The sequence below is a fragment of the Ictalurus punctatus genome, chromosome 5, assembly GCF_001660625.3.
Source record: "Ictalurus punctatus breed USDA103 chromosome 5, Coco_2.0, whole genome shotgun sequence".
In the NCBI taxonomy this organism is placed as follows: Eukaryota; Metazoa; Chordata; class Actinopteri; order Siluriformes; family Ictaluridae; genus Ictalurus; species Ictalurus punctatus.
The window spans coordinates 9304818-9328046 of NC_030420.2; the positions used below are offsets into that span (position 1 = coordinate 9304818).

The 23229-nt window shown below is 40.2% G+C and overlaps 1 protein-coding gene across 22 annotated transcripts in view; it reads right to left on the bottom strand.

Moving 5' to 3' along the window:
• magi1a (membrane associated guanylate kinase, WW and PDZ domain containing 1a) overlaps positions 1–23229 on the bottom strand; it is a 157012-nt gene that overhangs the window by 92250 nt on the left and 41533 nt on the right. For all 22 annotated transcript variants that reach the window (XM_017468078.3, XM_017468075.3, XM_017468068.3 and 19 more), the window contains exon 3: positions 18811–18927. In XM_017468078.3, coding sequence (XP_017323567.1) covers positions 18811–18927 — 117 coding nt within the window. The remainder of the gene's footprint in view (positions 1–18810; positions 18928–23229) is intronic.

Here is a 23229-nt window from a genome sequence, read left to right on the forward strand (position 1 = left end):
CTTTATGAGCTGGACATGTCTGATATTCTTTGGTCCCCTTATCCTACATTCTTCCCTCAGGCCCCGCCCACACGTCTGCAACATCGCTCTTTCCTTCATCCAGATCAGCTTCATCACCAAAACAAAATAAAAATCAAACTGAGTCGCTTTGCTTCGAAAAAAGTGCAAACGCAAAATATGTGCTGACCACAGAAAATCTAATCACACACAACTGAGCGCGTGTAAACACATCGATTTCAACTTGGGATGAGCGATATTATGATACAATATCAATATTATGTCATAATATCAAAGTGATGATAAGTCATAACAGAACATGCGGGCAGTATAACACTGTGGCCAACCGCAATGCTCTTCACAGTAACACTGTAGTTACGCGTTGAAACTAGGGCCGGATGATAAGACAATACGATATGGCAATTGCAATATATTAACATTTCAAACACTTTTCAGCGAACTGAGTGTACTGTCCAGATTATAACTCCTTCACTATTCACTTCTGTACAAATTTCGCACCTCATTAAATACAAACAATGTCCTCCTTCTTACCGTCCACGGATCGCAGGTTTGAATCCCAACGATACCACAGTCATCTGTGGCCAGGAGCCAAGAGAGCAATATTGGCCGTGCTCTCAGGGTGGGAGGAAGAGTAAACGCTCTCTCTCCTGTCAATCACAGCTACACGATCCAATCGTAGGTGTTGTGTGTATGCACAAGAGGGCAGATAGTACTTTTCTCAGAGGATGTTACACTGCCACGTTCTATTACCACATGACTTATGAGCCCAATTGGGTTTGCAGACATGATCATCAAATAAGGTTAAGCTCAGAAATTTTGACCATATGACGTCAAAGCACAGACATTATGCGTGACGTGGGCTACGATACAGTATATACAATATGTTCAAACATATGTTTACTCAGTGTTTATTCAAATAGTAGTGGAGATGTGGGTATGGTTATATTACATTATGTACATTTGTTACGCTGATATGCGTCCAATGTTTGCGGCAGAATGTTAATATTTATCGTACGTTTGTTCTGTGACGCTGGGTTGACGCGTCAGCCTTTAACTGCACCAAAGCTTGAGCCAGAAAATGTTTTGCCCAAAGCAACCTGCGTTTTTATTAATTGTCAAAGCATGAAGCACTAGATCATAGTACGTCTCTTGTTTACGCTTTGAGTAGCTGTGACTGGAATATTACAGCATAGCCTCCAACAATACCCAATAACACTGCAGGCTGAAAACAGTGTATGACGTGTAACAAACAATGGTCTACAAAAACAAGGGTTTACACCATTAGTGAAATTTCTTGAAAGCTAAACTAAATTACTCATTTTTATTCTCCAGTCTGAACGATATATAAACGTCTAGAAAATGAGCATATTATATGTATATATATTCACTGATCATACTGGTTTACAGGTTACAGAAATAGCATAGACACTGTGATTGGAAGGATTTTCGCTGATACCCATGGACCCTTAAAAAGCCACAGTATCAAGTTCTATTCGAAGGATCATGTCACGTTTGAAGAACAAACACAAAGACTCTTTTAACTGTAAGAATATTTATTTATTGTAAATACTGATTACTTGTATGGGCCTGAAACTTTCACATCAGTGCTGAAGCAGTATTCTGAACGAGCCAGATGTTCTAACTTGATTGCAAACTCTAGTGCTACCATCACCACTGCACATGTAAAAATCAGCAGTAACACTGCTTTACGTTGTTAACGTTAATCTTTAGTGTAAACAGGAATGAGCCAAATTTCAAAATATCCACTACTTCACCAAAAATGCTAATGTCGGCAACAGTGAATGAAAGCTAGCAGTAATTAGTGACCATGATCTCTTTTACATAAAGCTAACTGACCAATCAATTTTAGCAATTAATGAACGTAGTATTCTTTTAAAGCAATCTCAGGCCTTCCCAGTCACTGTGTACATTCACTCACTCACACACACACACACACACAAATAGTAAAGTGTAACCTGGCATCACCTGGCATTATCAGCACACTCTGTTCTATTCTCTGATTCAGTTGATCACTACACAGATGCAGCCCAAACCAGCAGATTTCTCCAAAACCACCCAGTTGAAAAAACCCCCACAAAAAAAAAAGTGTTTTAAATAATCCAAGATTTGCCTACAAGCTCAACACAACCCAACACACAGCATCAGTAACAGAACAGCCATGGAACAAAACACAGATTGCAAAAGCACAATCATGGTTACAGTCCATCTTAACACAATGTGACGTGGCTTTGATGTGCCAGAACGGCCTTCTTTCAGTCAACACGGAGTGAATCAAATCAGCCGAGCTCATCTCATCATATATATATATATATATATATATATATATATATATATATATATATATATATATATATACGCTGATGTATTCAGTGCAGCCTTCCAGATGAACATAGGAGCCTCAGAGTAAACAACACGAGCTCGTCGTTATTAAGCTAGAGCAAAGCATCTTTACAACATCAGTGCAGCGCTGAGCATAGAGCCATCCGTCTAGAAGCTTATGGCGCTAAATCATCTGACACACCGGGGCCTGATTTCCCACAATCCTGCACCAACCATAAACACCGAGCACTACAAATGTGTTATTTCTTCATGCTGTTAAAGAGAAAGCAGAAGAAAGGCACTTACCTGGATGTGCAAATGGAGAGCAGGACAGCAGTCTCCTCCAGCTCTCTCTCTCTCACACACATACACACACACACGCACACACACACACACACACACACTCACAAAAACATGCTCCTCTCCGATCAAGCGGTAATCCTCTCTTTGTATCAACGGCTAGCAGAAAAATGTGTCCCGTGCAATCATGGTGCCAGGGAAAGGCGTGGGGGGGGGGGGGGTACACGCACGATGGAGAGACGGAGGCGCCGACGGAAGAGGGGAAGAAAAGAGGCTGAGCGGGAGAAACAGCAACAACGGGAGCGTGAAAAGCAAACCAAATGAAAGAGTAACGGCGGAGCACGAGAGGGCTGGCGGTCGGCAGAGGATTTGAAGAATGAGAGAGCAGGGGAGGTGGAGAAAGAGAGAGAGAGAGAGAGAGAGAGAGATCAGGTGGGGGGAGGGAGAGATAGAGTGAGAAGAGAGGGAGGAGGGCTGCGAGGGATAAGGGATAACTCCGCTTTAGTAGGCAGCAGCAGCTGGGAGGACAGAATGGAATGGAAATGAAGCAGTAGAGAGACAAAGACAGACAGACAGGGAGAGAGAGAGAGAGAGAGAGAGAGAGAGAGAGAGAGAGAGAGAGAGAGAGAGAGACTTGCCCTGTCACCGACATTTACTGCACCATATAACAATGGCCATGCTTTAGAGGGGGGACACACATACACAGTGTTTTCCTACTGTGGGACTGGGACACACACACACACACACACACACACACACACACACACACACACACACACACACACACACACACACACACACTGCTGCAACCTCTAGCAAAACTGCAGCATTAAGCACCTGTTAGCTTCCACCAAGAGAAGAACTGGAGAGACTGAGAGTGAAGGAAGAGCGGAGATGCAGTGATCCTTCAGGCCAGAGAGAAGGATTAGAGAAGATGATACAGAAGCACACAAAGTCTTACTAACTGTAGAAAAAAGGCAAAAATATAGTCTCTATTGTTTAGAACATGGGGAAGTGATTCAGAAAGTGCACACTTTGAGACAGTGTGTGTGTATGTGTGAGTGTGTGTGTTTAACTGCATCAGAATGCTTGATTTTGCTGCAGCTTATTTTTAAATTTGGGCTGCAATTCGTAGAGTTTTTAGTGCATTTTTTTTTGCAGAAAACTACTTGCATTGGCAAAACTGCAACTGCACGAAATAGTTCTGCACGCTCTTTCACAGTGATGTTTGTTGGTAAATGAGACTTTTAGCTGTACTCACGTTCGACACATGTGAATCGACGAGGGCTTCGGCTAAATGCGTGTGGTGATGATGTCACATGACGCATCATGGCTCAGATCCTGAAAAATCGCAGGCTCCTCCGAATATTGCGAAGTTTCCTTGATTCGGCATTAATCCTGATCGGACCTTTTGACTCCTCTTATACAACAGCGATTTTTCATTTATTATTATACCACAGCGCTGTTGAATTCTCGATTCTGATTGGCTGACAGACGTTCTGAGGAGTGCGATTATTTTTCGGCAAGTGCGCGGCTAAACTAGTTCCAGTCAGGTCTTGGCCGCATTACAGTTCCATATCACTTCACCAAGTGAACTGAAATAACGGAAGAGTTAGCGTACTGTCCACTACAGCACAACAAACTAAACAACAAACTAAATGATAGAAAAGTTTGATTTTCCAGAAATAAGTAAGGGATAATTGATGACAGCTCGTTGAACTGTTACCTGAAAAATAATGCGCACCTGAGGCGAAGCAGAGGCTTGAGCCATTGATATGCAGTTATTGGAAAGAGACAGAGCAAGAAAAAAGAAAGAGAGCGCACGTGTGATTGCAGTAATGACACAGAAAGGCCAATAAAAAAAATATATATTTATTTATTCATCGTGTTTTCTGCTATGATCAAAAATTTAAAACCCTGTGAACAAGTAGGCTTATCGATATTTATTTATTTGTCCTATTTGAATATTATCAGCATGAACCTGTGAACCCTCATATCAATGCACATCAATGACTCAAGCTTCCACCACTAGTTCTGAGATTAGTTCCACACACGAGAGCGTTTGAAGGACAGAAACCTGGCAAATGTCTTGAAATGAAACTTCAGGACACCGTCTTGAGGTGTGGTGACTGTGCAGACCCGGGGTGCAAGAACTTCTGTCCCGTAGTGGAAAAACTGCTGCACTGACACTGCAGACTCCTTCCAGAAATGTTACAGAAACATCTACCAGAAACCTTCACCATATAAACAATCACGTGCTTCTCTTTGTTATATAACATGTTTTTTAATTCGTTATTTATTAGGCTTGGATCATGTGGAGTGTCCACCATACAACTCCCTGTGAATGAGCTGTTACTATAGAAACATTAACACGTTCGAACGAGAGCGTCGGTATCAATCTGTCATTTATGTTACAGCTTGAACTACTGTCACTGAGTCGTGCTGTTTTTAGAAAATCAGTCCACTTTCACAATCTCCTGTGGTATAATACCGTTTCCTCAAATGCATGGAAACATCTTTTGCCACACTTTGGAGCTTCAGGTAGGTCTTCATTCTACATGCATAACTGAATCTGCATTGTGTGTGTGTGTGTGTGTGTGTGTGTGTGTGATTACCTCAAACAAGTTTGTTGACGTTTCCCCGTTTCTCAGGTAACACAAAACCTTCAGGGAGGCGTAAAGAACTACACAGTTGCTTCTTTACGCTGTTACTCCAAGGTTCAAAAGATAAATAAGCTACGTTTTCTCTCGTGTCTGTCTCATCTTAAATCCTTTTATTGGCAGAGCGCAACCGTTTAAAATGACTGTTATACACGTATGACACGTATTGGAATCGTTTACCAGCTGCCTGTTGGCTTCTGTTATAAGCGAGTATCAAGCACGCATGTTTTCCATCTGTTTTCTACCTATAAGGAAATGTTTTGAAATTCTTCAAGGGGACTAATCACACAGACACTGAAGAGGTAGAAAATTAGGCTGAAAAACACTGGAGATTTTCATCACTGGGCTTCCTTCCAGGGTCACACTGCAGCCATTTAAATTCACACACGCACACACACACACACACACACAAAACTTCATTCACTCCGTTCCAACCCCCAACTCGTTTGGCACTTGGAAAGCATCAATGGCCAGGAGACATCAGTCTATTGTCCTTCATTCTTTAGAGATGCAAAACCACTGGAACAACTCGAGGCCAGCGCACTCAAACTCACACACACTCACACACACACACATACACACACACGCTCACACTAGAGTGCACGCATTTTATTTCAGAAGCCAGAAGGAGAGAACTGAAGGAGTGCAGCTGTGTGACTCCATCTTGTCCTCCATTCTGCAGCATCACTAGTGATGTACACACACACACACACACACACACACACACACACACACACACACACACACACCCCTACCTGCATGTCTTAAAGGGCCAGTACTCATTTTCCTTCACATTGTAGTAAACAATTAGAATAACATAGGCGGGTAACGACATTCATGATCCTCGTGTCTTTGTTTTTGTTTTTTTTATTGTGTGTGTGTGTGTGTGTGTGTGTGTGTGTGTGTGTGTGTTCCTCTTTATACATATTGATTTAAAAACAAACTTGGGCAGCTCAGAGAAAGGTGAAACTCTGGTCAGTCCCTGCCATGCAAAACAGGTAAACTCTGTGGTGAAACACACATGCTGCTAAGCAAATACGATTCACCTGCACAATAACACACAGCTCAAACCTCAGACAGAAATCCCAACCTGACCTGCGTGAGATGAACTTCACAACAACGAATTGACAGAAAAACACTCAAAATAGCTGCGAATGAGGCTTGTGTGATATGGATTTTTCCCTGCTTACAATTGACCATTTTCATGATAAATGGTGTAATTGCACTAAATCAACAGAGAGACAGGAAAACATGCACTTACATCATTTCAGGTTTTAGGGAGAGTATCAGAAGACATAAAAATATCATCAGCTGCCGGCTGTCAGCAGCTAACGTGAAAACTTGGCTTGGTAATCTCAATTCCCGTCTCTCTCCTGTGTGCATGCAGTTTGCATGTTCTCCCCGTGCTTTGGGGATATTCTCCGGGTACTCCGGTTTCCTCCCCCAGTCCAAAGACGCAAAAATGCACTGTAGGTTGACTGGCATTCCCAAATTGTCCGTAATGTCTGAGTGTGTGCGATTGTGCCCTGTGATGGGTTGGCACCTTGTCTAGTGTGTCCCCCGGCCTTGTGCTCCTGGGGATACGCTCCAGGCTCCCACGTGACCCTGTGTAGGATAATCGGTACAGAAAATGGATGTGCGGATCCTGTAACAAACGGGGTGTTTAATGCCCACATGGTCTAATCATTTCCTAAATCTCATCAACATCATCATTATTTGCAAAGCGGCACTTCATTTGTATTTTGTCTTTTAAGGGCCAGTGCAGTTTTTGACCATTTTTGGCAAAAAGTTCTCGCTGACATGCCTAAAAATATACACTATATCGCCAAATGTTTATGGACGGCAGACCATCACACCAATATGTGTTCTTTGAACATCCCATTCATCATTTAACCCCCCTTTGCTTCTTCTACACCAACCTTGGCAAACCATATCTTTACGGTAACGCTTACACTACACTGGGTTGCGGGGAGCCCAGAGCCTGTCCCAGGGGACTTGGGGCACAAGGCGGGGGTCACCCTAGACCGGGCGCCAACCCTTCGCCGGGCATCCCATAGTTTCAGAGAAGGGAAATCTAAATACTACAGCATACAAAGACATTCTATACATTCCATTTTGTGTTAACAGTTTGGGGAAGAACCACATGGATGTGATGGCCAGATGTCCACAAACCTCCGCCCATATAGTTTATGATGTTAAATATACCGTGTACTTCGCTAATCTTCACCAAGTCAAACTAATTCATAGATTTTATTTCATATTAACGACCTCAAAACATTCTCCATCTACCTTAACAGAACGCAAGGGTGCCCCAGTCCAAAGAACCCCAAGAGAATGTGAGTTGGAGGATGGGGGTGGGGGCAAAATTTGTAAAAGTTAATAGGTAAAAGGTAATATAATATAATTGAAGTAAACATCACTGGATATCGTGGCAGTATAATATTGTGTAGAGACAATAACAGCTTTATAACGCATAAGTCTATTGCCAATTACTTTTATTATCAGTTGGTCTATGTTACGTCACATCACTTTGCACTATAAGTATCGAATATATTTGAATCAATTAGTTAGTAGCCAAATTCAGAATAAAAGCTAATATCAACTAGCTGTCTCGCTAACTGAAACCTGCTGAATGCTAAATTGGTGGAAGGTGGATCATTTTCAGTGTGTGGATGGTACTGCATAGAAACTATAAGGGTGGCGGTGGTTGTTCTTGCTTGAATAGGCTTAGGACTGCAATTGCTATGGACTCCAGTCTCCATCATTGAACAGTTGAAAACTTCAACACAACAGACTTCAAGTTAAAGCTGTAATGAATTCAGAAATGACTCTGATTCTCATATTCATAAGTTGTTTGGTTCCTGGTTACACAACAGCACTTTTTGACTGTATAGTATACAGTTATAGAAGGGAAATGATTTATAATCGCACTCTCCGGTGTCACACAGATGAGGATGGGTTCCTTTTGAGTCTAGTTCCTCTCAAGGTTTCTTCCTGATGTCCTCTCAGGGAGTTTTTCTTTACCACCCTCGAATCTGGCTCGCTCATTAGGGATACATTTATGAATTTAAAATTCATATCAGGAACGTTATACGTTTCTATAAAGCTGCTTTGTGACAATGTCCATAAAACTGAATTGAACTGAACTGAATTTAAACCCTTTTTAATACTGTGATACATTAGTTATTTGTCAGCAAATATTTTGTAACGGTTATGTTTTTGTTTACTTATTAAGGTAAAACTAGAGAAAGTGTCTTGTTACACTAATGCCACTTGATGGTAAATAGCCTTAGCTTACTTATGCGTTGCTGTGAGAAAAATATAGTTTATAGTAATATATAATATACAGACCAATATATATCCAGATAAAACAGACCTTGGAATAAGGTTCTATCTGAAATGAGTTTTAAACCAATATATTGCTTAAATGTAAAACAATATAAAGTGACAACAGTCTATTTGTGTGTTTTAACCCTACTGAACTGATAGCAGCATGTCTCACCATGTTTTATTCCTTACAGAATGCATTCTGGAAAACTAAAAGGAGAAACTGAGTAAATATTACACTTGAGGCTCTACACAAGCATGATATAATCTGCATTTTGCTGCTACTGTGTGTCTGTTTAGTCGACTGTAGACACTGTTTGAGCAATGTAAAAGAGAGTGGATCTTTCTACTCAGCAAAACCTCTACTACACCTCACAGCACAGCTATATTTCATGTTGTGTCTCTGTCTATAACGGACTGCAGCTTGCATGTCCCTGATTTTAATGAGACAGGAAACATGACAGGCAACATCTGCAGCTACCAGAATTAACTCGCTTTTACAGAGGATGGCTGAACCTCGTTTTTTTTTTTGTTTTGTTTTTTTTAATTCTTTGCCATGTTAACGTTTTTCCTGTATATACATGATGGTAAGGTTTCATTATTCATAGTTTTCACCCCTTTGAAAAATATTTAGTTACATCCCCGATGTGTTCCTTTGCTAATATAGGTACAAGCTGATCAGTACTTCATGAACACAGCTAATACAGATACTGACACAACACTTTATGTGTGAATGTATTTTTGGTTTATTCTTTAGGGACTCTAAGGAGAAAATCACAACATATTACGGTAAACAATATATAGAACTTTAAGTAAGAAATAAAACACAACAAGGCATGCTATCATTGGAAAATAATCAGCGACGTTGATTATAACGGTGTGACTTGGCCTGATGCAATGCTCATTCTTAAGTGTTTTGTTCCTCATCTTTTTGCCAGCGCTAACAATTTTATTTACTAACTGACTGATCATACTTTTCATCCTTGTATAGCCACATTTAACGTTGTGGAACGCCTAGAAGGTCATCGCTTACCTTATAGCAGCTATAAACAGTCGCTCCCTCACAAGCCTCTCTTTTTTTCCGTGTCCTGAAGTTAATAAGGCAAAACTGTGGCTTGTCATATTACAGAGAAACTGCAAAGCCCTCTGTCCTGAAAACTGGGCCGTGTCTGTAAACTCTGACACTGGAGACTCCTTCCAAATATGAGCATCTCTTAACAGAAAACTTCACCATATGAACACGTATACCCCCTTTTTTCTAAACGTGCAGCATCATGTGTAAGTTGTTACTGTATTAACAATAGTGTACAGGAAATACTATTAATATATGCTTTGATGTAAACCTTGCAAGAAGCACTGCTAAAAATCCATCAACACCTTATGGCCAATCAGAATCAAGAATTAACCAGTGCTGAGGTATAAACATCAATTCCTTTCTTTCCAAAGATTCTGCACATTAACATTAAAAAATGAATCATAATTTTGAAAAACTCAAATGAAAACATCACACTTTGGGCTTTTCACGTCATAACTGCTATCATGCTGTGTATGCGACGTTTGTTTACTCACAATCGCTCACTAGCTTCTCAGCTTTGATAAAACACCAGCTGTCTTTTTAAACAAAATGAGCAGGTGGTGACTGAATACAAAAATTTGCCTAACAACAAAGGCAAAATTATTTTGCCTAGAAAAGAGGTTTGTAGTTTAATCATGATAAGTTTTAACCAGGGAAATGAAGAAACAGTGGAAACATGAATTTGGGGGAATACAGGGTGCATTTGTAAATGTCTCATTCATTTAGTTACAATACAAATTGGTATAGTGCTGTATGAAAAATGCTGTCAGACAAGTTTCCTCTTGCTTCAGTAACCGCAGAGCAACTGCCATGATACCAAACAGAAATCGCAACAATACACCTCATTTATCAAGATGGATGCAAACGGATATATATATTTTATTTATTTATATAGTGTATTGTAGTCTCTATCAAAAACATGCCTCATGCTGGTTCAGTAGTAGGCAAGTAGTAGGCAAGTATGCGATTTGGGACACAGCCGAACTCTCTTGTTCGCCGTAAAACGTAAAACTGCCGTGTGTGATCGTGTCCTGTCGTAAAATGCGGTGAAAACTCCCACACGACGTTCATAATATGATTAAGGTGTTTACATGTCTGTAATACACATCCATAATGCGATTAAAACAGGAGTACTCCACCTGTCTTAATTCCATTATTGCTTACTTCGATTATGACCTCAATTAGATTAAGGTAAGTAAAAATCGCTGTTTACATGGTAGTTTCTTAATTAGAGTATGGTCTTAATCGGATTAAGAGTGGATTATTGTTGTCCATGTAAACGCAGCTATTGTTCATTTTGTGCTCACAGCTGTCTGTGCACTTTGTGTGCAATTTAATGGTGTCTTGTGGGTGTCATTAATGAACATTTTTTTTTTTCCACAACATGGGTTGTAAACTGCAAAACATTTATCTGCCTAGTTAGCTGTTAAACTTTATGAAACTCTGTCATCATGTACGCAATCAAACCTTAAATAAGCTGATTTCTTGCTGCTTCAGTTAAAAGGGCAGTGGATTAAAGATCCACTTTTAGTTATCTTACTATAATGCTAGTTTTTAGGTTAGCATGTTTACTAGTTAAAGATAATCAATGAATTTGACAAAAACGCAACTCATCCACAATGGCCAAATATGCGCATAATGATTTGCTTTGGTTCCATCATGATGAATGAATTTTCTGTTGTGCAACTGCAACTAAATAATCAAATATATCCAGTCATTTGTCTTCGGTAATGTCCTTATCCTGGCCAAGTCAAAAATAAATCATAAAAGAAATAAATTGCAATCAAATATCAGAATATTGGAGAGTCTGCTGTGTTTGAACTGGCATGACAGCGCAGTTTGGGAGACAGCTGTGTTACGCTGCCCTATTAATGGCCTTTATTGTACAGAGCAACCACCACAAATGTCCTCTCAGGCAGCTGTGTCCTAAATGCGATGCGGGGGAGTAACAGTAATTTGGAGGGTCAACAATAAAATCATCGTGCGTTTGAGTATTACGATAGTACCGTGTAATTGGGTAGCCATAACAAACTGACTAAGCAGTATGACCTGTCTTTCTCTCTCTGTGTCTTTTACACTACCATGTAAATGTAAATGTTCCATTTCTAATACATCAGACTCAGAGATTCAGTAAATCATTATAATCCCTAACATCCAGGGGATTGGGCCAGTTCTCCGGATTTAACCAGCACATGGCTCAAGTGTGTGTGAGAGCGAGAGATAGAGAGAGAGACAGAAGAGAAGTAAATATAGAGTGGGACAAAATACAGAACAGCAGTAAGAAAGGTAATTATTTTAAACCATGAGAACCCAAGAAAGCCACAGTCACCCATCCTGTTTTCTTTTGTTTTTCTTCTTCTCATATTAATAGTTTTAGATCTTCAAAGAAAATACAACATAAAACAAAGGCAAACTGAATAAACACACAATACAGTTTTTTTTATTATTGAAGCAAAAAAAAAAAGAAGTTATCCAACACCTATCACCCATGTGAAAAACTATTTGCCACCTTAAAATTAAAATCTGTGTGCGCCACCTTTAGCAGCAACAACTGCAACCAAACGCTTCTGATAACTAGAGATCAGTCTTTCACTTACTTCTAGGACTAGGATTTACTCCTATGCTTTGGATCATTGTCGTGCTGCATAATCCAGCTGCACCTGCGCTTGCTCAGGCTCTGAAGCAGCAAAACATCCCCACACAATCACACTTCCACCACCATGCTTGACCATAGGAATAATGTTCTTTTTGTGGAATTCTGTGTTTAGTTTACGCCAGATGTAACGGGACACCTGTCTTCCAAACAGTTCCACTTTCGACTCATCAATCCACAGAACATTCTCCAAAAGGTTTGAGGATCATCAGGGTGTGTTTTGGAAAGATTCTGATAAGCCTTAATGTTCTCTGGGTCAGCAGTGGTTTTCACCTCACCACTCTTCCATGGATGCCATTTTTGCCCGGTGACATTCTGATAGTGGAGTCACGAACACTGACCTTTATTGATGCAAAAGAGGCCTGTAGGTCCTTTGATGTTGTCCTTGGCTCTTTTATGACTTGCAGGAAGAGTAGTTGCTGTGCTCTTGGAGGAATTTTGGAAGGTCAGACACTTCTGTGAAGGTTCACTGCTGTGCAGAGTTTTTCCATTTGGAGATAACGGCTCTCACTGTGGTTCTTTGGAGTTCCAGAGACTTTGAAATAGCTTTGTAACCTTTCCCAGACTGATGTATATCAATCACATTCTTCATCATCATTTCTGGAATTTCTTTCATTTTGGCATAGTGTGTTACTGGGTAAGACCTTTTAACCAACTTCATGCTGTTGAAAAAGTTCTATTTAAGTGTTGATTTGATCGAACAGGGTTTGCAGTAATCAGGCCTGGTTGCGTCTAGACCAGCTCAACCCCATTATGAATGCAGCTTCATAGATTTGGGGAATTAGTATCTATGGGGGCAAATACACTTTCACACAGGCCCAGTTGGTATCGGGTAACTTTTCTGCTTCAATAAATAACATTATCATTTAAAAACTGTATTTTGTCTTTACTCAGGCTGCCTTTGTTTTATCTTAGATTTTGTTTTAATTTCTGAAACAATTTAGTATGAGAGATACACAAACACAGAAGTCTGGATGGGGCACAGCACCCACACAGCACTGCGATTGTATGTCAAATGTTTACTTAAGTATTATTGAAATTGAAAATGTGTGCTCTTACTTAAGTACAAGAAAATATTTTTACTCCTTTGACGTTCAAAGAACTTAAATATTGAACAACACATTTTAATTTTGGTTCTTAGTAAGGTGTTGTCTTTTGCTGGAGTTAACGATTCATATAAGATGAGATGTTTGATTTTCCCCCAATCAGCCTTCAGATATCCGCCTTTAACATGAAATCTAAAGAAGTATGCTGAGGAAGTCAACTTTAAGTTTGGTAAGATAGTTAGTTTTCTAATGTAGCTAGTTAAATGAACTAGTTACATTTAGTAAATTAGCTAGCTACTGAAGTGTTGTAAATTAGTTAGATAGTTAGTATTTGTGAATTAGCTCATTTAATCAGCTACTTAATTCAATTCTCTAAATTAGCTAGCTAGTTACATTTGTACATTAGCTAGTTAAAGTATCCATCGAGTTACATTTTGTAAGTTTGCTTGTTGAATTAGGTAGCTAGTTAATTTTGTAAAGTAGCTAGATTGTTTTTATTGCTAATGCACCGCAGTGTTCATTCCAAAAGCGTTATTAAATATCACCTATCCAGTAAGCCAAATTCCAGGAATTAGCAGGATATTTTATTTATGACTGATTACTAGAGAATTAGCTAGCAATACAGGATGAACTTGTGGTCATTTCTTTTCATCATTAAAAAATATTAACACGTTTAGATATAGATACCCTTGTACTTGAGTGAAAGTCAATGTTTGCCTCCATACTTCTACTTTGAATTAAGGTTCTGACACAGTACTCATACTTTGAAGTGCAGCTTCTCTGTACTTCTTCCACCTTGGTGTTAGACCATTAGACCAGGAGTGGTCCAGAGTTCAGCACAGTACAGCGCCGCTCTAACAAAACCTGGCCATTGTGTGATGAGCTGAATCAGGCAGATTGGAGCAGGGAAATCACCAAACAATGCTGGACTCTGCAAATAGCCACATTTTATGCTTTAAACTTCAGGGATTTTATATCTGACTCAGCCCGTTTCACTGTTTTAGACCCTGAGATGTTTAGCAGTGATAGCAGGTTTCATGCCAACAAACCGAAAAGGGCGAGAGTGTAGACTGCTACATTACCCAGGCCACTGCACTTACAGGAGCTCACCCTGTCTACATGACAAATTATTGATACAACAATGGCAGAGTATTCATATATAGCAGCCAGGAAGGAATGACAGGAAACATGTCAACGGCAGGAAAACTGGAAACAGTCTGAGAAAAGAAATGGGTCTGGATTTCTGATGAGATCTCCACTCAGTGAAATAAAGGTATAAGAAAATGGGCACCTTATAGTAAAGAGGATTGAATCCCATTTGCTCTTGTGTTATACATGCATTTTAGTAGCATAAATGCTATATGCCAAATTGCTCTGTAATGGGAACGTGCTGATTCAGTACTAGGTATCCATTAGAACAACACCCATCCTCAGAGAACATCACCCTCACAGCTGTGATGCCCCACATAACCTCACTACAGAAGCTTCCAGAGAGTTGGCTTGGTTAGTGACTGGATATTAGTATCAGATCATTATTCTGAGATTTGGTAACATATTGGTATGTAATCATATAAAAAATACAATATATAGGATTATTGCACGTTATGTAACAGGAAGTAATTTGGGCTATCTTCAATTCTCTAGGCTTTATTATTACATGGATTGGACACATGGGCTGTGTCCGAAAATCGCGTAATGTGACAGTAGATACTGCATTCCATGCAGCACCTACTGCATGGCCGTTGAAACAGTAGGTACTAATCAGCATGTGTGTGTAGTATGAATACAATCCCGGACATACTACATCCGCCATGTTGGCATTGTCATGTGACTTTCATTGTCATCATAAACAGAAAAATCTTAAAGGGACCACCAGATTAAAGCAACTGCACTAACGGCAAAACGATCACATCAGGAAAGTTACCGGAATTAGTAGTTTAATGTAGGCAGTGTTAAAAGGCTGAGGTAAATTCGTTGCCATTCATCGCCGACAACTGTTTTCTTGTTTAAACCTTCAACAAGTTAACAATTTATTCTGGAACTGTTCAACAAGTCCTGTTTAATCAAGGTTTAATAATTAGAAAGTGCCGATGATCTGTCTTCCACCATTTTTATTCTGAGCTCGTCCGTGCCAGTTCCGTTGCATTATGGGAATTTTTGACTCCCGTAGTGTCCATCGGATGCACACTGCAAAATCTCGCCAGAAGCAGTACGCCATCTGGGTATTTCTCACCTACTGGGAATTCAGACATACAGTACTACCCCTCTGGCGTACTGCTTTTTGCCTCCTGTGTAGTAGAGTAGTACGCGATGTCTGACGCAGCCATGAACAACTTAGAAAGCTTACAATTAATATGAGTGAGAAATTTCATATCTGACTTCCAGTCACGGACTTACAAAAAAAAGGTAACATAATTTAAAACTGACAGTAGCAATGTAATCAGAATGAGCATAAGTTGAATCATTTAATATGTTATCTAACAATTTAGTGCTGTAGGATTATGGAATTTTTGCAGTTTATGAATTATATGAAACTGATTTATTGGGTTAGCGAAACTTAACTTGGCCTTTAAATATTTTAAGTAACTAGAAACAGGCTGGGCTATAACATGTTAGAGATGTCACATACACTCTCCATCCACTTTATTAGGAACACCTGTTCCTAATAAAGTGGACAGCAAATGTACTGTATATAATGGTGAGTGTTAATACTGTCAGTATTTTGCTACTGCTTTCTCCTCACAGGCTGCTCTTGCCATAGCTTTGCTGGATAATAAGATATTAATTAAATATCCCAAGAGACAACACAAGAGCAACACCAGATTGAGAAAACACTCACACTCAGCATGTTGTAGACAAGAGCATGTGTGGACTCAAAATGCAAGGTGTGGGAGAGGTGGTTGTGTGTGTGTATATATATATATGTTTCGTATCTAGGTGGGAAGCAAACACCCCTACAATGATAGGAATATTTCACAGTTTTGATCTTGTGGACACAAACTGCAACTCTTATTTAAACAGGGAAACTATGTAAGTTTAGTTTTGCTGCAGTTTCATTGGATGCACAGCATTTGTCATACAAGTGTCAGCAGATGCATGTATGACATAGAATGCCCCTGGGTGTGCTCACTGCTTGCTAGTTAAGGGTAGCTAGATAGAGATTTGACTAGCTAGATTACTCACAAATGCATGTTCCCATTCCCTTCATGCTGTGGGAAGCACCCTCTCACGTAACCGCCATCTGAAGCTTGTGTGAAATCACTTGCCGTGATCAAGTGACGTGGCAATTAAGTGCATCACGTGATGTAAAAACGGCATCTGTGAAACACGCCGTCAGCCTTATTATCTTCAACGAGCCTGCAAGTCGGTTGTTTGTGTGAAGGCTCGCAAAAGATTTTTTCTAAAAAAAAGAAAAATGTTTTTACTTTTCTGTCCCTTTAAAAAAAGAGAAAAGTATGAGTGAAAGAGAATCCAGGAAGTGTGTGACGCCTTGCTCACGTTTCATCACGGGGGGACGGACACACTTTCTGTGTGAAGTATCTGGTAGTGGAGCATGCCACAGCAGCCCTCGAGAGGTCTGACTGTGCACTGTGTGAGTGTTTTACAATCAGGCAGCTCCGCTTGCGGCTCGTTCTCTGGGCCGGCCACTGCCGAGGCACCCAGCCGGCTCAGGTCCTGGGGATCTCATATGGATCTGGAAGAAGAGCTGAAGACCAGTGCTGCTCTATCTCTTGCTCTGTCTTCCGGGTCCAGCTCGTTGCTGGATTCTGGAGGTTACGTCGCGACTCCTCCTTCTGTTATGGAAAACCAAACCACCATCCCTGAATCCAAGGAGACAGAAGGGGAAGCCATTGCACCAAAAACAGACAGCAGCTCTCAAGAATATAAAGAGCTGCTTGACGTGATTATTAGGGGAGTAGGAAAACTTAATCTAGACTGGCCCGGGGAAGAGGAAGTGGCTCGCCAAAGGTGGAGGAGGTGCTTGCAAGCTACCTCTCTCCATCAACGGTAGGTAATTTACTGGGGCCGGCTTTGCCATCCAAGCCATGTAAGGCCACCACGGCGTTGGTTGGCAAAGCCTATGCAAGATCTTCCTGCCTTGACTTTGCCCCTGGATTAGCCAAGGCCTTCCAATACTCTAAGCCAGATTATATTCCTAAAGTGCCTACGTCTGCTGCCCAGCCAGTAGTGTTGCAGGCTTTCCGCCTTCCTCTGTTCCTCACACTGGAACAAGAAAAATTGCACCTACTGTGTCCAGTAAGGGCTGTCTGTACTTCCGTCCACCGTTCCGACCAGTGGCCGGAGCAGTTGCTGGTCTGCTTTTGCAGTGACAGTCGAGGTGATGCTGTATTGAGGCGGTCGCCTCCTCAAAGGCTTTATCCAAAGGGATACCCTTACAAGATGTGTGTGCTGTGGCGGGGTGGTCTACGCCAAACACATTCATTCAATATTACAGTCTGGACATGCATTCTACCCCGGGCTCGAATGTCTTGCAGTGACCCTCGGACTAGGATCTTTTGAACCCTGTTCCCTGAGAAGAGAACAAGATAAAAATAGCTTTGTCCTACTGGGGCATGCCTGTGAATTGTGTCTTTGCTTCAGATAATAAGGCTGATGGCGTGGTTCACAGGTGCCGTTTTATATCAAGCGACATGCTTAATTGCCACGTCACCTGATCACGGCAGGCCTATAAATAGGCGTGATTTCACACAAGGTTCAGATGCCGGTCACACGTGAGGACGCTTCAGACAGCGTGAAGCTCACACAACTTCTCAGGGAACAGGGTTATGTGCGTAACCCAGACATTTCAACAGTCAGTCGGTGAGTGAAAATGCCTCCTCTAGCTCGTTGAATTAACTTAATTCCTTTGTGTACATCAGTTCCATGTGAAGGAACTGGGTTACATTAACACTATACATTTTTGTACATCTAACATGATTCGATCATGTATTGACAACATCAGCACAGGATCAAACCCACGTTGCTGGAGTATTGAGGCAGCAATGTTTACCAGTGCACTACTCGACTGCAAGTTTTATAATGTAATTGGATGCAATAATACTATGAATTGATCCCACTGACTCTACATAATTCAAACTAGTAATTATAAACTTGTATAAGTTTAAATGTAAATTTAGTATAAGCAATGAAATGAGAAACTGTAAACTGGACGTAACACTGTAGCTAGACTCCTCGTGCATGTGCGTCTCAACAATGGGACAGTCAGTCAGTCAGTGAGTGAAAATGCCTCTTCTAAGCTGGCCCGCCAGGCGCTCTGGCGCACTCTGGCAAAAACTAAACGTGCCAAAAGATTTTCTTTTGATAACTGAGGTTAATGAGCATTAAACATGTGTGTGTTTAATTGGGCATGGACTGTTTGTTGATACTCACATGGCACAGCATAGTGATAGAGGCTGTTTCTGATGGTCTGTTGAAGATCGTGGTCTGGCGAGGACTTCTGAAAGCGCATACTTAGGTAGTGCCGCAGGTCCTTATTGAGTTTATTTCCTACACAAACATACACACAAGCAGTACATTAACAAGTGGCTTCTGAAAATGTGAAAGACTGTAAAAGAAGTAGTTTCAACTTAAAATTGAACTGTTTCTGCAAAAAAAGTAGTCCTATTTAGTGAACTTTTAGATAAGCCTCCTGGGTAGGGATGTCATGATACCAAAAATCTAGTACTCAGTACCGATACCACCAAAAGTACACGATACTCGATACCAAAGTCGATACCACGGTGTGGTATAAAATTTTTTTTTTTTAAATTTAATTAAAAACTCTCCTGGTGGTCATCCTCCTCTGGCTGATACTGGCAAAAAGAGAGAGAGAGGGGGGGATGTTTCAGTTATCAAACACCGTCTGACAATGAGTGGAGGCTACAGTGGAGGTGCACTCCTAAACGTGCGCGCACACGCACACACACGCGCACCTTATACTCTGAATGCAAGCCTTAGTTTAAATACACTGATATGGTGGCAGGCCAAAAAGATTTATTAAAAGCATGAACATTTGAATAATTATTAGTGACATTAGGCAACATTTTAGCTGACAGGACACGGGCTGAATGGCGATGCATGGAGACCCATTAGGAGGTAGTTTATAACATTGCAATGTTTTAGGGTCGTTAACAAATAACTGGCTATCGCTAACATTACATGGAGCATAACGATAGCTGGTTTCACGGGTACAATGCCAGCTGCCTCAAACAAACATAATATAGGACCATCTTGAACGATATTATCGGTTGCACACCGGCTTCACAGCATCAATCATATGTTTGTTGTCATCCTCCTCGAATGTGAAGTATTTCCATATTCCATACCACATTTCCTCTCAATGAGTCGGGGCGGAGCTAATCTTCTGTAGTTTTTCCTGTGTGCTTGTAGTAGCTGTTCTTCTTCTTTACCACTTGTGGACCGACTAAAACCCTTGCGCATATTTGCTGCCCCCTTCAGGTCCGGAAAAATTGCAACCCCGGTACTTTCATTAGAAACGATACTAACCCTACTGCAGAAAAACAAGTACCGTCACATTTTAAGAATGTTCGTTCCAACTTGGTACCGAAGTATCGGTTCTCGTGACGTCCCTACTCCTGGGTAATGCTCCTTCCTGGTTAAGAGTATGGAAAGCTTCATCAGGAATGCTATAAAGAATTTAAAATATAAAATATTTGTGATAGGTTTAACTCCTTTCTTGGTCCCTGCATAATTCCATTATTTGTTATTTCAGTGTTAATAATTATTCTAAAATAGTAGAAAACAGTAAATGAAGACAACTTTTATGATCAGGTGTGTTCCAAACTTTTGAATGGTAGTGTAATGGACAGACAGACAGACAGACAGACAGACAGACAGATAGATAGATAGTGTATAAGTATATGATCAAGCAGCTCATGATGTTTTGGCTGTACACAAAATACAATTGAGAAATGAATTTGAGAGTACGTTTCACTTAGACATAATTGATAAAGTTTCAGGACCATTCTGGGATGGGTCTGAAAAAAGTTAGCCTGCCTATCCACTGCTACAAAAGCCAGTGATATACCAAGTAAGTATTTAATACATCATGAGTCATCAGGATCTGGCTTAACACAAGAACAAAGTGTTTAGGGGGTAAGTCAGGGGTAAGGCTGGGATTAGTATTAGATTGACGTTGGTTATATTAACATTCTGTAGCCAGACACTGCAGTAAACCTTTATCAGTGTTCTTGTTTAGAAGAGGCACTTATTTTCTCCCTCCTCCAAACAACATAATGGAGATGAACAGTGATGTTTCCGGTTAGACTATACAGTAGCGTGAAAATGGCAGAAAATGAATCACTGCAGCATCCATATCTTTTCTTCTCCTCTATCTTGTATTCCTCACACAGTGTGTTTGGTTTGTATGTGTGTCACTCAGTGGCAGCTAACCGCGGTCAGGTAGCTGTTACCTAGCAACCACTCGCAGCTGACAACCAGTGTTGTGGGCCCCATTGGGCATTCAGCAGAAGAAGGGAAAGAGAGGAGAAAAGGGGGTGGTTAAGAAAAAGAAGAAATGGGTAAGACATGTAATGTCTGTAGCCACTTGCATGAATATAAACATAGGCCTTGATTTTTGTGATCATGAGTACGTGAAAATAATCCATACCAGCGCAGTCAGCAGACTGGCTTGAATGAACACAACACAGCCATTTTGCAAATACTGAAATACTGAAAGCATGTTACAACCTGAATAAACTAGAATAGCGTTTATGACACTAGGATTAAATCCTAACCACAATCATTCATAAAAACAAGTAGGCCTAACATTAATGTCTGCTGGAATCTAAAGACAAATTTAATAATAAGTGTTCTCTGAGTGGAAGGTTCAGGAATAAAAACTCTAGGGCTCCAATAAATAGCCAAAATATTATAGAACAGAATAGAATGCTTCTGTCACAATATAGAATAGAATAGAATCTGCACTAAACTCCACTTCCCACAATGCACTTCCGCCTACAAACATGGGCACCTTGGACTACAACTCCGACACACCAGGTTCATGGTCACGTTCACAGTCACCTGATTACTGAATCGACTCCACACACATATAAGCACCCCGCTACACCTTCACTTCGCGACGTGTTCGCTCAGCTGTGACGTTTCATCTGACAGACCAAGCCTGTGATACATGTTTGCTATTTCTGACCCTAGTGTGTTTCACAGTCTCTTGATCGTTGCCTTGTTCTTGTTTACTCTGTTTGCACATCACCTGACCCACTGCCTGTTCTGCGTGTTTGGATTTTGCCTAGTGATTTGGATTTGTTTGCCACTGGCAGTTGGCTTTAATAAAAACACTCTCTGCAATTGTTGCCGTCTCTGACAAATAGAATAGAACAGAATAGAATGATTGTCCTCCTAATATTGAACAAAACAGAACAGAATAAAATGTTTTTGCCCTTAATATACTGTAGCATAGAATATTTGTGCACTGATATAGAATAGAATAAACTTTTGTTTTAATAGTTTGTTTTCGCTTGAATAAAGAATAGAATAGAATAAAATAGAATGTTTTTGTGCAACTAATAAAGAATAGAATAGAGCAGACTTTTTGTGCCCCATATAAAAACAGAATAGACTTTTTGTGTTCCTAATAAAGGATAAAAACAGAAAAGAATAAAACTTTTGCATCCCCAATAAAGAACAGAATGGAATACACTTTTTGGGCATCTAATAAAGAATAGAATAGAATAAAATATTTTCATGCCCTAATAAATAGAATAGAATAGATGTTTCTGCCCTTAATTTAAAATGGAATAAGAAAAGAATATACAATAAAATAGAATGGAATAAAACAGAATAGATTTTTGAGCCCGAATAGAGAATAGATCAGAACAGATTTCTTTGTGCCAATGAAGAATAGAATGGACTAGAATAGAATAGAATAGAATAGAATAGAATATACTTTTTTGTGCCCCAATAATGGGTAGAATAGAATAGAACTGAATACCACTTTTTTGCCCCTAATAAAGAATAGAATGGAATAGATTTATTGTGCCCCAATAAATAATAGAATAGAATATATTTTATGCCCTTAATAAAGAATAGATTAGAATAGACATTTTTTGTGCTGCCAATAAAGAATATAATAGAATAGAATTGTTGTGCCCCCAATAAAGAATAGAATAAAAGAATAGAACATGATGCTAACCCAATATTAAGATAAATTATGTCATAATACTTTTTGTTTCTTGATTTTTATTTCTGTAGACGTTAAATAAAAGGATCACTGAACTCCAGGTTGTTTCAGTGGCAGTTTGTTAGCAAATCTCTACACTGTAATGCAGTTCTATTGTAGAAATGTCTGCAGGTATTGTGAGATGACGTTTTTGACATCTGCCCTACTACTGTAGTAATGACTCTATTACCACAACACACAATATCTGTATGCTTGCTGAGTTCAGAGCGAGAGGCGTCCCAGGTGTCTTTATAAATCAATCATCTGATCTATTATGCAGCATGTCCTGCAGCTCTACACAGGCTCACAGTGAGCAGGAAGTCTCTGTGCGCCACAGAACACACACTGTTCTAACATATACTGGCTGTGCAGAGTACACTTATCATACACACATACAGCTACACTTTCAACATGCAGAGCCACAACACTCACACACATACCTACACACACACACACACACACACACACACACACACATACACACACACTGACTCAACACAGGTTCCCCCGTTTATATATACTGTAAGCTCATGGTTCTAGGGTTCATACAGTCATGGAACATGCAATGAGTCATGAACAAATATGGCTGTTGATGAAAGAAGAAAGTGTAC